This window comes from Erithacus rubecula (assembly GCF_903797595.1).
Source record: "Erithacus rubecula genome assembly, chromosome: 16".
Classification (NCBI taxonomy): Eukaryota; Metazoa; Chordata; class Aves; order Passeriformes; family Muscicapidae; genus Erithacus; species Erithacus rubecula.
The window spans coordinates 8,552,794-8,565,967 of NC_136668.1; the positions used below are offsets into that span (position 1 = coordinate 8,552,794).

At 50.6% G+C, this 13,174-nt stretch overlaps 1 protein-coding gene across 2 annotated transcripts in view; it reads left to right on the forward strand.

Annotated features, from left to right (window-relative positions):
• Nucleotides 1-2,312: 2,312 nt before the first annotated feature.
• Nucleotides 2,313-13,174, forward strand: part of JADE2 (jade family PHD finger 2) — a 71,706-nt gene continuing 60,844 nt past the window's right edge. For both annotated transcript variants that reach the window (XM_079319406.1, XM_079319407.1), the window contains exons 1-3: nt 2,313-2,692; nt 9,079-9,136; nt 11,482-11,567. In XM_079319406.1, coding sequence (XP_079175532.1) covers nt 9,079-9,136; nt 11,482-11,567 — 144 coding nt within the window. In that variant the 5' untranslated portion in view covers nt 2,313-2,692. The remainder of the gene's footprint in view (nt 2,693-9,078; nt 9,137-11,481; nt 11,568-13,174) is intronic.

Consider the following 13,174-nt stretch of genomic DNA (forward strand, 5'->3'; position numbering starts at 1 on the left):
CACTTTCCACTACACTGCCTCAGTGCTTCAGCACCTTCATTAATCCTCTCCAAACACTCATTCTGAAGATGGGTCAGAGTGACACATGGATGGATTAAGGTCAGTTTTGACTAATTCAGGGTACTCCATCTGAAAAGCTTAACGTCTGCGTTTTCAGAGCATTTAACATGATACAGCACTTCATACATGCAAGCACAGCACCCACTGCTTCCAGCTGCACAAAGATGGATGTCAGCAGTTCAGGCTAAAGGTTTCCAGCCATGCACCCCCAGTCTGGGCAATACAGTCATCAGCAGCCAAAAGTTTGGGTTAATGACTTATAGTGTTACACACCCTGTGGCAAGGGCACGGAAAGATTTGCTTCTTTGGGAGACCTTTATCCTTTTGTCACAATCTGTGCCTTGCAGCCCTTGCATTGCTTCTTGGGCAGACTTGGGTTATGCAGGTAAGATGAGGATCTGGCCAAAATTTGTTTCCTTTCTGGCTTACAGAGCAGATCCTGTGCAGGTGCCACAGAGAAATCAGATTGTGTCAGTGTAACTAAGAACTGCATTAGAGTATGTGTGCACAAGAAAATCTCCATAATTCGGTAGGGAATTCCTTTCTTTGGACACTTCTGACGTCCAGACCAGGTAACACAGTGACCTTCACAATATCCCTTAAGGCAGCCTGCTGTAGATGAGGTGGGATCTGTAGGTGAAGTCCTGTCAGGGACTTAAAGACAGGGGATATGCTCATGAATCCCATTGCTCTTGTAATCCCAGGAAATGCTTTTTAGCCTGTTCCCTGCGGGGCTGCTGAGAGGGCTCTGAGCACCTGAAGCAGCAGGTGCCCCAAGAGCAGCATTTTGAGAGATTTCAGCTGCCAGAACCAGGCATGTTTATTGTTGTGCAGTGAACTGCTCTTCAAAACCCAGTAACATGACAAATTTGGGTGGATTTATCTAAAAGACCATAAAAGGCTGCTTCATGCCAAATTTCAAGACCTTGTTTCCAGTGTTAATCCCAAGAACCACAGCAAGCCCAAGAATGACCAAAGTGATGCTTTTCTCCTACTCTTCTTTCAACCTTGGAAGTGCCAAAGGACTTGGAATATTCAGAAAACATCCATCACCGGCTGCCAAGACAGAAAGTTACAGCCTAATTCACTAAAGTTTGGTAATTTATAAGGAGACACAACAGGGATGCTAATGGTTTACTATTGGTAATTCACAGTTTAGGGCTGACCAGCATAACGAATTGTAAGAGATGATGGCAGATTGTCACTGAAACAGAGTCTTTAACTTAAATTTTAATCTTCTGCAGCAATGATTTATAACAAGCCAACTTCTGTAGGGCCCTTGGGAGTTGGGGAAGATGCACGCTGTACATCCAATTATTATTATTATTATTATTATTTTAAGAAGCCGTTTCCATCCCGAAAGCACTGGTGTCATTGTTTTTAATCCTGCGCAAAACAGCTGGCAACAGGCAGCCCTGGAGCACCCGGAGTGCAGAGCACTCGTTTGGGGAGCGCACAGCAGGGTCACCCCGCGCGGGGCTGGGCGGCAGCCGCGCCGCTCCGCACCTCTCCGCGGGATCTCCGCCAAGTTTTTTGGGGAGAACACACACACGCACACACACGCACGGGTCAGGGGGGCTCTTCTGTTGCAGTCGCATCCTCAGCCCCGCCGTTTTTCACCCCTCCGGAGCGGCCACGGTGCCGGGAGGAGGCTCCGCGTTGTCCCCGCAGCCCGGCTGTTCCCACAGCCCCGCGGCCGCGGAACTTCGCTCCGCGGGTGCGGAAGGGAGGGAGCAGCTCCGCACCGCGGCCCCCGCCCGCCCCGCGATGGGCAAGAGCCGTCTTTTTGACGCAGGAGAAATGGCAAATTTTAAGTACGTCATTAATATGGCGCCAAAAGCGGCTTTTTTTTTTTTTTTTTTTTTTTTTTTTAAGTTTAAGTTTATTTTTTTTTTTTTAAAGCTTGGCGAAGCCGCCCCGTATACGCGTGTGCACAGCGCGAAGAGGGGGAGCGGGGGGGGGGCGGGCAGCCGAGTGTGAGTGTGTGTGAGTGTGAGTGCGTGTGCAGGGCCGGGCTGCGGGGCGCCGGGGCTGCGGGCGAGCGGCGCTGGGGCTCCGGGCAGCGCCATGGGGCCCCGGCGGCCGGCGGGGGGGTGACGCGGGGCGGGCGGCGGCGGCGGCGGCGCGGCCCGCGATGGGACCCGCGCTGCCCGCACCTGGCCCTGCCGCGGCGCCCGGCGAGGGGAGAAGGCGAAGAAATTGAAGATTTGGGGCGGCCGAGGCGGGGGGGGTGGGGGGGGTGGGTGGGGGGGGGTGGAAGCACCGCCACCATTATCCGTCCCCGCTCCGAAAGTCGCTTCCCCGCCTCCCTGCCGGAGCCGGAGCCCGGGCGGCGGCGGGGCGCGGAGCGCCGGAGGAAGTGCGGGGTGAAAAAGAAAGAGAAACAGGCGGGCAGGGCTCGCCCGGCCGCGGCGGAGCGGCCATCTCGGCTGGGAGCGGGGCCGCATCCATGGAGTTACCGGGCGGGCGCTCCTAAGGAGGGCCCGGGCGGCGCGGCCCCGGCAATGACACCGGATTGAGCCGCCGAGGGGGCTCTCCCGGCCGGGGACTGCGGGAGCATCCCCCGCCCCCGCCTCCTCCCGCCTGTCACCCCAGAGACCGGCGCAACTCCGGGCGGACACTCCTGGCCAAGGTAAAGGCTCGGCGGGGTGGCGGCGGGAGCGGGCTGGCTTTGCAGCGGATGGTTATTTTGCAGCTCCCCCTGCTTTTGCTGTATTTATGTCTATTTTTTTAATTATTTATTTTTTTTCTCTCCCTCCCCCGGCTGCCGGGCGGGAGATGTGCAGCATTCCCGGGGCGGATGGCGCACGGTGGTCACTCTCCTTTGGAAGTGCGGGAGGGAGGCGGCGGGGACGTAAACAAGAACTTTTTCAAGGCTCGCTTCGCCCCTTTATTCTCCGAATTAATGACTGCGGCAGCGCTCCGCGCCCTGCCCGCCGGGAGAGGAGGGGATGGCCGGGCGCCCCGCGGGGCTCGGGCGGCGCTCGGGGCTGGGGCGGCAGCGCGCTCGGCAGCGGCGGGGCCGCGGGCGCGGAGCGCTGCGCTGCGCGGGGCCGGGATGGCGGTGCCCGGGGGCGTGGCGGCTGCCGGCTCCCGCCTGCCCTCCCCTTCCTCCCCCCTTCCCTTCCCTCCCCACCGCGGGGCTTTCCCCGCCGCCTTCCCCCGCAGCACCGCGCCCGCCGAGTCCCGGGGCTGCCGGGCCCGCCGCTCCCCCCGCGGCATCACCCCACCCCGGGAACATCCCGCGTCCCGCCGCGCCGTTGTCCCCCCGGGCCGCCTCCCCTTCCCGGCCACCTGCCCCCTCCGCAGGCTCCCTCCTGCATCCTGCGGGGAAGCGGCGGCGCCCCCGCCGCGCTGCTGTCCCTTGCCCACCTGCCGAGCCCATTCCCGGGCAGGATGCTGCGCTGGGAGCGCCCCCCGCGCTGCCCCGCGCCCGGGGGGAGCGAGCTGCAAGTTGGGAAGCGCTGCAAAGGCGGGAGGCTGCTGGACTGTCAACCTCGATCGCAATTAGGGAAAAAAAAATTCTCTCTCATCATACCTATACATTTTGAGTGTTTTTTGAGTGGGAAGAGAAGGGTGGTGTGGCATTCACAGGGGAAATTCTCAGTGCCGTCTCAGCCCCCACAGTAAAAATTGTTTTGAAGGGCTTGAGCCAGGACCCTCCGACCGCTTGGACATTTCTAAGAGGAGATTTTGCTTGGGGGGGAGGGGGGGCGAAATCTGCTCTCAGCCTTCTCCCCAGGGGTAAGGAGCCCAGCTTTTAGGAATGGTGTTTGACCTTTAAGCGTTTATTGGCTACTGGGGTTAAAATAAGCTTGAGATAGGAGTAAAAATAGCTTGCAGAAAGGTTAAATCGAAGGTTAAATTTGTTTTTCTTAAGAAAATTGAGGCTGATGTTCAAAAATGTAGGCTTAGAGCAAAGGATGGAGGGTAAACGTTGAGGAGTCTGTAGGCAGGGAGATGCAATTCCTTTAAAGTATTGATGGCTGCTTGGCTGTTTGACAGCCAAGTTCTGAAAGTTGATAGGTGGGTGGTCCTTCAGATCAGGTCTGGTCTTTACCTTTCTGTGGGTTTTCATCTTTCATAAAAGATTGGGGTGCCTGTAGCTCCTGTTGATTTCCTTTAAGGTTTTTGTAATCAAGAGATCTGCAGGATGGGGCAGCTGGCTATGGGCATGGAGCTGTGCCCAGTGTCCCTTCTCACGCCCTGTGTCCCCACCTGCACCTTCCCATGGCAGGGGTGGCCCCAGTGCCCCCAGTAACCTTTCTGTTTACCTGTGCTCTGTCTGGGCTTGCTAAAGCAAAAAATGAGTAATTAGAAGGTAGCGAGTCAGAGGAGGCAAGTAAAGTTATAAATGGGAGTAGTAAAGAAAAAAATCCCCTTGTATATGTGGAGAAAGGCAAAGCACAGGAAGTAAACGAGGGCTTGTTTTGTTTTAAATTGAAATGAGATTAAATTTTGCCCTGGGGAGCCAAGACAGCAGAGTTGCTATGGAGGAGAGGGGAGATGGCTTGCTCCTCACCTGGGCACCTGGGCTTTTGCTGGAAAGCTGGGGCTGGCAGCAGCCTGTAGAGGAGGCGAGGGACAGACGAGCCGCGGCAGGCAGGGGCAGGCTTCTGCTGCCCAGAAAATGGTTGTTCCAGGTACCAGAATCCTGCCCTGTAGCATTTACACTTTGCAGGGCTAGCAGGGAGCTTAGGAAAAGCTTCCTCCCTGATGCAGGGGCTGAGCACCACGATTAGCAGCAGGTCTGGTTGGCCCCGCCGCTGTGCATCCTTTGGTCCAAAAGTTTGTTCTTCTGTTACTATGAAATTGGGGCTGTGCCAGTTTGGGGGATGCTGCTGCTCTCTCAGAGCCTCCTGTAGCAGCGCTTGGCTCCAGAATTTGTGCATGGGGAAAGGCAATGGAACAAGGACAACCCTCCCACGGTGTACAGGCTGGGACGTTCCAGCCCTCCACCCTTTTTATTAGACTTTCTAACAAGTGGCTGGTGTTCCTAGACAGAGGAAGAACAGCTGTAAGGCAGAGGGGAAGCGCGGAGGGGATGATGAGGAGCAGCCCCAGGGCTCGGTGTCACCCCGGCGCTGGGGCGGCTGCGGGACGGGGACCCGGCGGCCGGAGCCGTGTGCGTGCCGCTGGGGGCACTATGTTCTGTTTGTGTTCCTTTTCTGGGCTGGAAGAACAAACAGGGAAGTGGTTTTTCTGCAGTCTCATTGCAGCTCACAAACAGAGCGCATCATTCAGCCGGTGTTGCTCACAGCGTCAGAGGTGACGGCGCGGGGACCGAGCGCGGCGCATCCCTCACCCGCGGGAGCCTGGGAGGAGCTGATCACCTAATCACTCTTCTTTTTTTCCTTTTTCTTTTTTTTTTTTTTTTTTTTTTTTTTTTTTTTAACCTGCAACTTAACGCTGGTTTCTGTGCCTGTACTATGTTGAAATGTGGGCACAGGCATGTATGAATTTTTCTATTCGCTTGCCACAATTCAGAGTGGTTCGTTCTTGGCAGCTGTGGAAACAGCCTCTGCATAGGGTGCTAGGATGCCACCAAAAAATCTCCGAGTTGCACGTGGACTTGATGTGCAGAAGAGTTTGCAGGGAGCTGGGAAACATCAAGGGCTGGTGGAGGGGTCTGCAGGGAGAGACTTCTGCACTAGCTGAAGGCTGGATGAGGCATTTTGGTTTGGTGTGGATGGGAGCAGGTGCCTGTCCCTGCAGCGTGCCCAGCTGAGCTCAGGATTTGGGCACAGGCATCTCTGTGTGCAGCAGTAGTTGTGTTCATCTCTCCCAGGTTGCATGGGCTGGGCAAAATTGCATTCCCAAGAGCTCCTCTCCAACCTTCCCCTGCTGTGAGCCAGGACCAGACAGCCTCAGGCCATCATCTCCATTCTAACACAAATCGTGGTGCTAATTTGTCCAAGGACATAGTGATTTACATTTGTTTAGGCTGATGAAGGGCCATCATCTTCCTTGGTTTAGCATTTATCTGCATTTCTTAGCTTGAACAAAGGCAATGCTAAACATGTGTTGGTTTGAAAGCAGTTCAGATTTTTGGTTTCCAGGCATTAGCCGGGGCTGTGCCTGTGGATTTAAGTTGCAGACACTTCAGGGGGATGTTCATTTGTTTATAAAAGAAACCCACATCTGTTTCTGTTTGAATTTTTTAAGCAAGCCTGCATAGAAACCTTTCACTTGGTTTCTGGCTCTCTAAAAACTAGATTTTGGGCCAAGTTTGACCTAATAGTGACCTTTTCAAAGTATTACAAATTTTTTTGGTATTTGTTTAGGACTTTATTAATGATGCCATGTGGGGAATAGGTCAGTTAAAGGTGAAATTAACTTCAAATGTAAGCAAAAGCTGAATTTTGGAGCAGAGACCATATTTTGTGGTGATTTAAGTTGCTCGGTAGTTCACCAGCTGAATTGCTCCTGAGAGCTTTAGGGAGCCTTTGGAAGCACCAGCCTTGGGAGGGATGTTGGGCAGTAGGTCCTGTCTTCCCCCTGCCCCCTCCTCCCCACCCCAAAAGGGTGCTCAGCCACCATCACACTTTATGACCCTGGGATACAGATGGGGAAATGGCCCAATTACCCTTCTACAGTAAATTCCTCTCTTAAGTGCCGGCAGGTTTACTACTGTTTGGCTGCTCAAGATGAGTCCCTCAGAAAACAGCATCTTCTTAGCCCAGCCTGGAATGTAACCATTTCCTGGAATAGCCTGCTTTTGGCCAAAACTTTTTGCTCTCTTCAGGCACACAGTACCCTGTGTGCCATCCCCTGCCCAGTCTTTCAGTGCTGCTGTTTCAGATGATGCCCATTCTTTTCTCAAGGCAGAATTTCATTCAGAAATTTAATGCAGTTTGGTTTGGAGAAGGCTGTCGTGGATCCTGCCAAACAACGGCAAAATGATTCGCTGAAGTACAGACACTATTTTTACCTGCAACGTGAACCACTTCTGTGTGTGAATATCAATTAATCTTGTTACGTAGAGAGTGTGTTAATTCTGTAGGCAGCTGTAGGACAGAAGCAGGATGCAGGGATCAGGTTCAGTTAGAGAGATGATCAGTGCATCTCATACATGTCAGCCAAAACCACTGCCAGCCTCCTGCTACCTGTGAGAGCATTGATTGCAAACCTTTTTTTCCTGCCTTAGAAGGAGAGTGATGTCAGTGATGCTGTCTTGCTGTAAAAGCAAAGACGGGAAACCTGGGAAATCTCACTGGCTGTCAATAGCATTCCTTTGCTTCAGCTCAGGTGTTTTTTTCCCTCCTCTTGGCTTTGGCTTATTTAATTTCTGTGATCAGGAACTCCAGAATCAATAAAAGCATTGCTCTGTCTTTGTGCTCCAAATGTCTATTTGCCACTTCAGACCAGTAGGAACCAGCTTAAAAGGTTGAGGTAGGATTTTCACTAAAAGTAAGTAAGCTGCAGTTAGAGCTATCTTCAATTTCATCTCCCCCAAGCAAAATCTAATGGCTTTTTGGAACAAGGCTGGTTTAATAACATCTGTTTCCTCTTGAATCACTGGGGAGAAAGTATTGATATTGCCATATTCTTAGGCAGTGTTTTAAGTCACATTTTGACAGGGCAATGCCTTACCACAACACTGATAGTTAAAATGTTTAGGATATTTTGTAGTATTTACCCTTAAAATGCTGTGATAGCACATATATTGTAAAGCACAGCTATTACAAGGTTTTTATATGCTTATGTGGAACATTTCCTGATGTTTGGGGGAAATGTCATGTTCTAGCTTCCTATCCCAGTCTGTGTGCTGCCTGTACCTGCTGCAACCAAGGCACCCAAACCCAGCATTTCATTATCCTTTCCACTTACCATTTGTGGAAGCAATAGTGGGTATGACATGAGCACATTCAGATTCTTTGAAAATATCTCAGAGAGGAAGGAAGATTTCCATGAGGTTAAGATTGTTTTCTGTGGATGTATTTTGACTTGCTGCCTGTTGTGTAGCTGTCTGGTCCACAGGTAGCCCTTTCCATCCAGAGCTGCCCAAGCCCTGTATTGGGAGCCATGTTGATCAGCCAACAGCTACCTTGGTAAAATCTGGATCTTCAAAAGTTAAAATGCCTTTCTTTTTTTTTTTTTTTTTTTTTTTTTTTTTTTTTTTTTTTTTTTTTTTTTTTTTTCCTGAATCACTTACTATGAGTTCTGACTGCTTGGTTCCCAAGGGGTGAGTACAGGAGAACCTGCTGATTTCGAGTGCTCCTGTGGCTTTTTCAGCATCTCAAAGCAAATCAGCTGAGCTTGAGGCAGGTCTCCTCATCAGTGCAGTGATACCCTGCTATGATTTTAGCTCTCAGAGGATGGAGAAGGCACAGCAGCTGTGCAGAAGCTTGCTCAGCCACGGGAGCTCTGGTGCCAGCAGTGCTGCCAGGGGCAGCTCCTGGCAGGGCAGGACAAGTGATGGGAAGTGCTTCAGGCTGGCCTGTGTGACAGGTACTCCCCAAGTCCTGTAACAAGTGGATACCAGCTGAATGGGAAGATGAGTCAGAGGGTAAAACCCCAGGCTTGTGCTACACAGGGGTTCTCTTCAGCTCTGGGATGCTCTTACTTCCACCTGCAGACATACCTAGAGGGTGCAGTTTCCGTTCTTCTCACACTTCTTAACTTTGCAGCTCACACAGGTGGCTCACAGGACATCTGGTAGGGCATCCTCTGGTCCCTGTTGGAGCTTCCTCCATTGGCAGTCCTGTTGCAGAGGAAGAGACATTTGGATGCAAATCTTGCATAGACAAATTTCTATGCAAAGCTGAGTGGTCCAAATGCACTCACTGTAACTACTGGAAGTGAGAAATCTGGTAGAAGAACAATTAAAGTTTTTTTAAAAATCCAAGAGAATTGTTTTCTTCTGTTTTTTATCAGCCTCTGGGTAGTTGTCTGTCCTGAGGTAAAGACTGACTGGTGATGGGGTAAGAGGGTGTACAGATATTCAGACAGCAGTGCTTTGGTGCTGAGATGGGTTTTCTGGACACAAAGTGTAATGTTTAATTTCTTTTTTTGCAGATGGAAGAAAAACGACGCAAGTACTCCATCAGCAGTGATAACTCAGACACCACTGACAGTAAGACCTTTAATTCAAAGCTTTGAAAAGATTCACCTCCAGCAGTCAAAACGCTTGAATAATTACTTTGGAAACTACATTTACTGGGAAGTCTCTGCACAATGAATAGTGTGCAGGACTGGGTTTATCAGAAATGCAGCAACAAGCTGATATCAATTTATTTAAACACTTGGCTGTGGCTCCCCTTAACTGATGAGAGTGTCTCCCTTGTGTCAGGAGAGCTGCTGATTGCAGATCTGCTAATGAAGCAGCAAATACCCTTCGTAGATTAGTTGTCCTTTCCTGTGAACTGCAGCCTGAGATTAGTTTGTTCTTGAATTGGGTTGTACCAGAGGAAAGGGAAGTTTTTACTGGAGTCAGAGTAAAACTGGAGCTGCATTGTTCCCTTTTTGCAAACTGAGGAATGATGTGGGAAAGGGGTAAGGCTCAAGCCAGCAAAACTTGCAAGCCCACGCTTGCTTTTCAGCATCTACCTCACTTCATCCTCATTCAGGAAGGCACAGAAGCATGTGTTCAACAATAAACATGTGCAAATGTGCTGAATTTTGGCTATAAATAGAGCACTCTCCTCTCCCACTTCTCCCAGGGTTTCACCCGCTGCAGACATACCGCAGTGCTTTCAAGGCACCAGCCTAATCCCTTGTCTGGACTCTGCAGTTTCTTACTAGTTGCTCTTGGTTTCCTACAAATGTCACAGTAATTTCATCTGGGCTGTGCTGGCAATTTGCTCTCCACACTTTACAGGATCTGGCTGCTGGATATCCGAGAACAAAAAGGATTTTACCAAAGATACTAAACTTCTGGGCTTTTTCCTAACAGGATGATGGAGATATTACAGGGGGTTATGGAAAGGCTGATCTGGCTGGGTTTGGCTGCTGTTCCCACAGCTTTAGCCAAAACAATTGTCATTGTGAGTGGACTTTGCACTACAACTGCCAGCAGGGACCCCCATCCTGCTGGAGCCCTGGAGGACCTGGGGGCTGAGCTGTGCCTATGGAAATGTTTCAGGCTCTGTCAACACTGCTGACTTCTAAAATGAAACATCTCTATCTCAGGAAGGGGTTTGTTTTGGAAGCCATGCTCCAAACTTCCCGCTTCCTAATCCCCAGATGCTCAAAAGCTTATGGAGCTGAGCTGTGCTCGCTGCCTTTCGGGGTAAGGCATCTTTAATCATGGTATTAAACAACATGGCCTTATCTCTGTGGGCTTGGATATTTATGCTGCAGGTGATATCTAAGCTGTTGACAAATGCTCTCCTGCTGGATAGTTGTAAACAGAGTGGTGACCTCCTTTTTCATGCCTCTGCCAGGAAAGGGTAGTTGTGTTATCCAAGCCTGTATAGCTGTAGCATCACACTGCAGCTTGAGAAGAGCAGGCTAGGTGGGAATCAGGGGCTGATCTCTCCATGAAAGCTGTGGAGCTGCTGCTGCTGCTGCACCCCTTGGAGCAGCTGGCTGAGTAAAGCAACGTGTCCATGGGGCTGCAGCAGAGGGATGTCTGCCCTGGGCTCTGTCTACACAGCCCTGTTATGCTCTGAAATGTTATGAAGAATTTAATTTATATGGAACCCTCTTGAATAACATCTGGCCTGACACTTCAAAAAACAAGCTGCCTTGTGATGTCCCCATATTTGGTCTTTATTTTGTGAAGTACAAGAAAGTACACTGCAAGTAAAGAATACAGGTTGAGCTGGTGCCTCTTCCCCTGCCAGGAAAAACAGGCATGTGAAATTTGCCTGGGCTCAGCTGCCTGAGCTGGTGGAAGAACAGATGTTTCCCACTGCAGTGGTACCTCAGCCTGATCCCTGAGTCAGCTCAGCTCCTGAGAGCCCTTCCCAAGGTCTGCATGTTCATGGCTCCATCCTGTTTGGATGCTGATTTTGTGCACAGTGTTGTTTCCTCCTATTTAGCCCTCCAAGGATAAAATCAGTGTTAAATAGGCCTTTTGATAGTTATTTTGTTGCAACCTCACAGAAACATTTTTGTGTACTGGAATATGGAGGGGTCCTCCTGTACAGAAGACTGAACTGTTATTATTATTATGCAGAAATTCCAATAATCAGTTTGTTATTTATTATTAACAAATACAGTCTTACATTTAAGTGATAATAGCACAAATGGGTTGGAAATAAAGATCAGTAATGTAGTGGTTCCAGCACATTTCAGGCATTCTCTTTTAGGGGTGGCAGCAGTGATGATGATACTGCACAAAAAAAATGCTATGTAAAGATGCAATTCCATCTTAGTGCTGACCCACAGTGTTGGTTGAGGCTGGAGCAGTGAGGAAAAGGTAAGGAAAAGCTGTGACTTTTTCACAGGTAACCTGTCTCTTTTGCCTTGTTGTAGGTCACACCACATCCACCTCCAGATGCTCCAAAATTCCGAATACCAAATCCCCCTGGTCACGGCAGAAGGAGAAGAAGCCCTCTGAGGTACGTGGAGTTTTAGGCTTTTCCCAGGGGAGAGCTTCCCCTTGGGTCTGTACTTGCCCAGATGTGGAACCATTGTGCCCATGGCTGCCTGAGGGCAGTAGGTGCCAGGACAAAGTATTTCTGAGAAGCCAGAGCCCGTGTTGGCAGAGCCACAGCTGCCAACAGCAGTGTCCACTCCGTCTCTCCTGGGGAGGGAGATGATGGGGACACACCAGAAGAATCTCTGGTGAAGGGTGGGGGTCCTTGTGTCCAAAACCACTGGGGTCCTTGTGCCCACTCCATTCCTACTGAGGCAGGTAAAGAGAAGTTGAGTTTGGTGGGGTTACTGGGAGGTCCTGCAGTTCTGGGGTGTCTGCATCCCAAGATTGCCTGGTTTGGGTGCCCTCCTGGGTTCCCTTTTATTAATGGCACAGGTCATAGCACTGATGGAGGGGAGGGTGATGTGGAGACTGCTCTCCATGAACAAGTGGGAGGCATGGAGAGCTGTGAAATGAAAGCACAGCTGAGTTGGAGATTGTGTTGTGTTGGTTTCCCTCTGTCATGATGCTGGAGGACATCAAGCTGAGGCCCTCAGTGTCTGTCCTTGCTGCAGGGTTTCCCCTCCTGCTGTGGGCAGTGCTGCTGTTCTGGGGACACTGCTCAGGTTCACCTGCTGGCTGTGTAGTGCAGGGTCTGGGCCTTTGCTGGGAGGAGCTCCCTGTCCCCAGGATTGTGCTGGGAGGGGTGGTGCTGTGTCCTGTTTTCCTTTTGTGCCTGGGATACATTTCCACTAGCCATGGAAACTATACCAGGCATGAGCTGCTGTTGTAGCAACCGCAGTGTTTGGCAGTGGTCATCTTCATTTCAGCAGCAGCGTGAGCAAAGCCAGAGGGACATTGTTCTCACATTCCCTTCCCTCTGGACTGGGGTCTGGAGTCAAACAGTGCTAAGTTTAGAAGCAGATGAAGCTGGCATGGCTCATATGAACTCCCCAAGTCCTCCCTGTTTCACCTCTCCTGATGCTGTGGCCTGGTGAGCACAAACCTCATAACATACTCGTTTTGCATCAAGCTGAGTAGAGATTTTGAGGTTTTCCTGTGGTCACTGCCTGAATTACAGCTGCACTTGGTTCTTAGTGCTCTGACAGGTTTACATTGATATATCTGTGTTGGCAAAGGACACACTGAAAAAGTCAGAGTTATTTGTGAGTTGGGTAAAGAGGGGGACTGGAGGGCTCTTGCTGCCAGCTGATTAGTTGCAAATACTCCAGGGAGCAAGAACTCAGGTTGCAGATGTCACTGACTGCTAACAAGGCTGTTGGAAAGTTGAATATTAGCACTGGTAATGTTGGGTTTTGGTTATAAATGTGTCTCTCAATGTGGGTGCAGGGGAGATTTCTGTGAGCTGAATCCTCCTTGGGAAAATGAGCATTTTGGGAATCTCCTCCTCCTGTAGCACCATTACCCCTCTCTGAAATAACTGCTCATCCCTGTGCCTGATGAGTCCACAAAGGCTTTGGGTGAGCCCTTTAGGTGCTGTCAGGAGTTCCTATCACAGAGATGCTTCATGTTAATTTGAGAGGATGTGACTCGTGCCACAACAGTGTCAGAGGTGCCACCCTGCTGCTG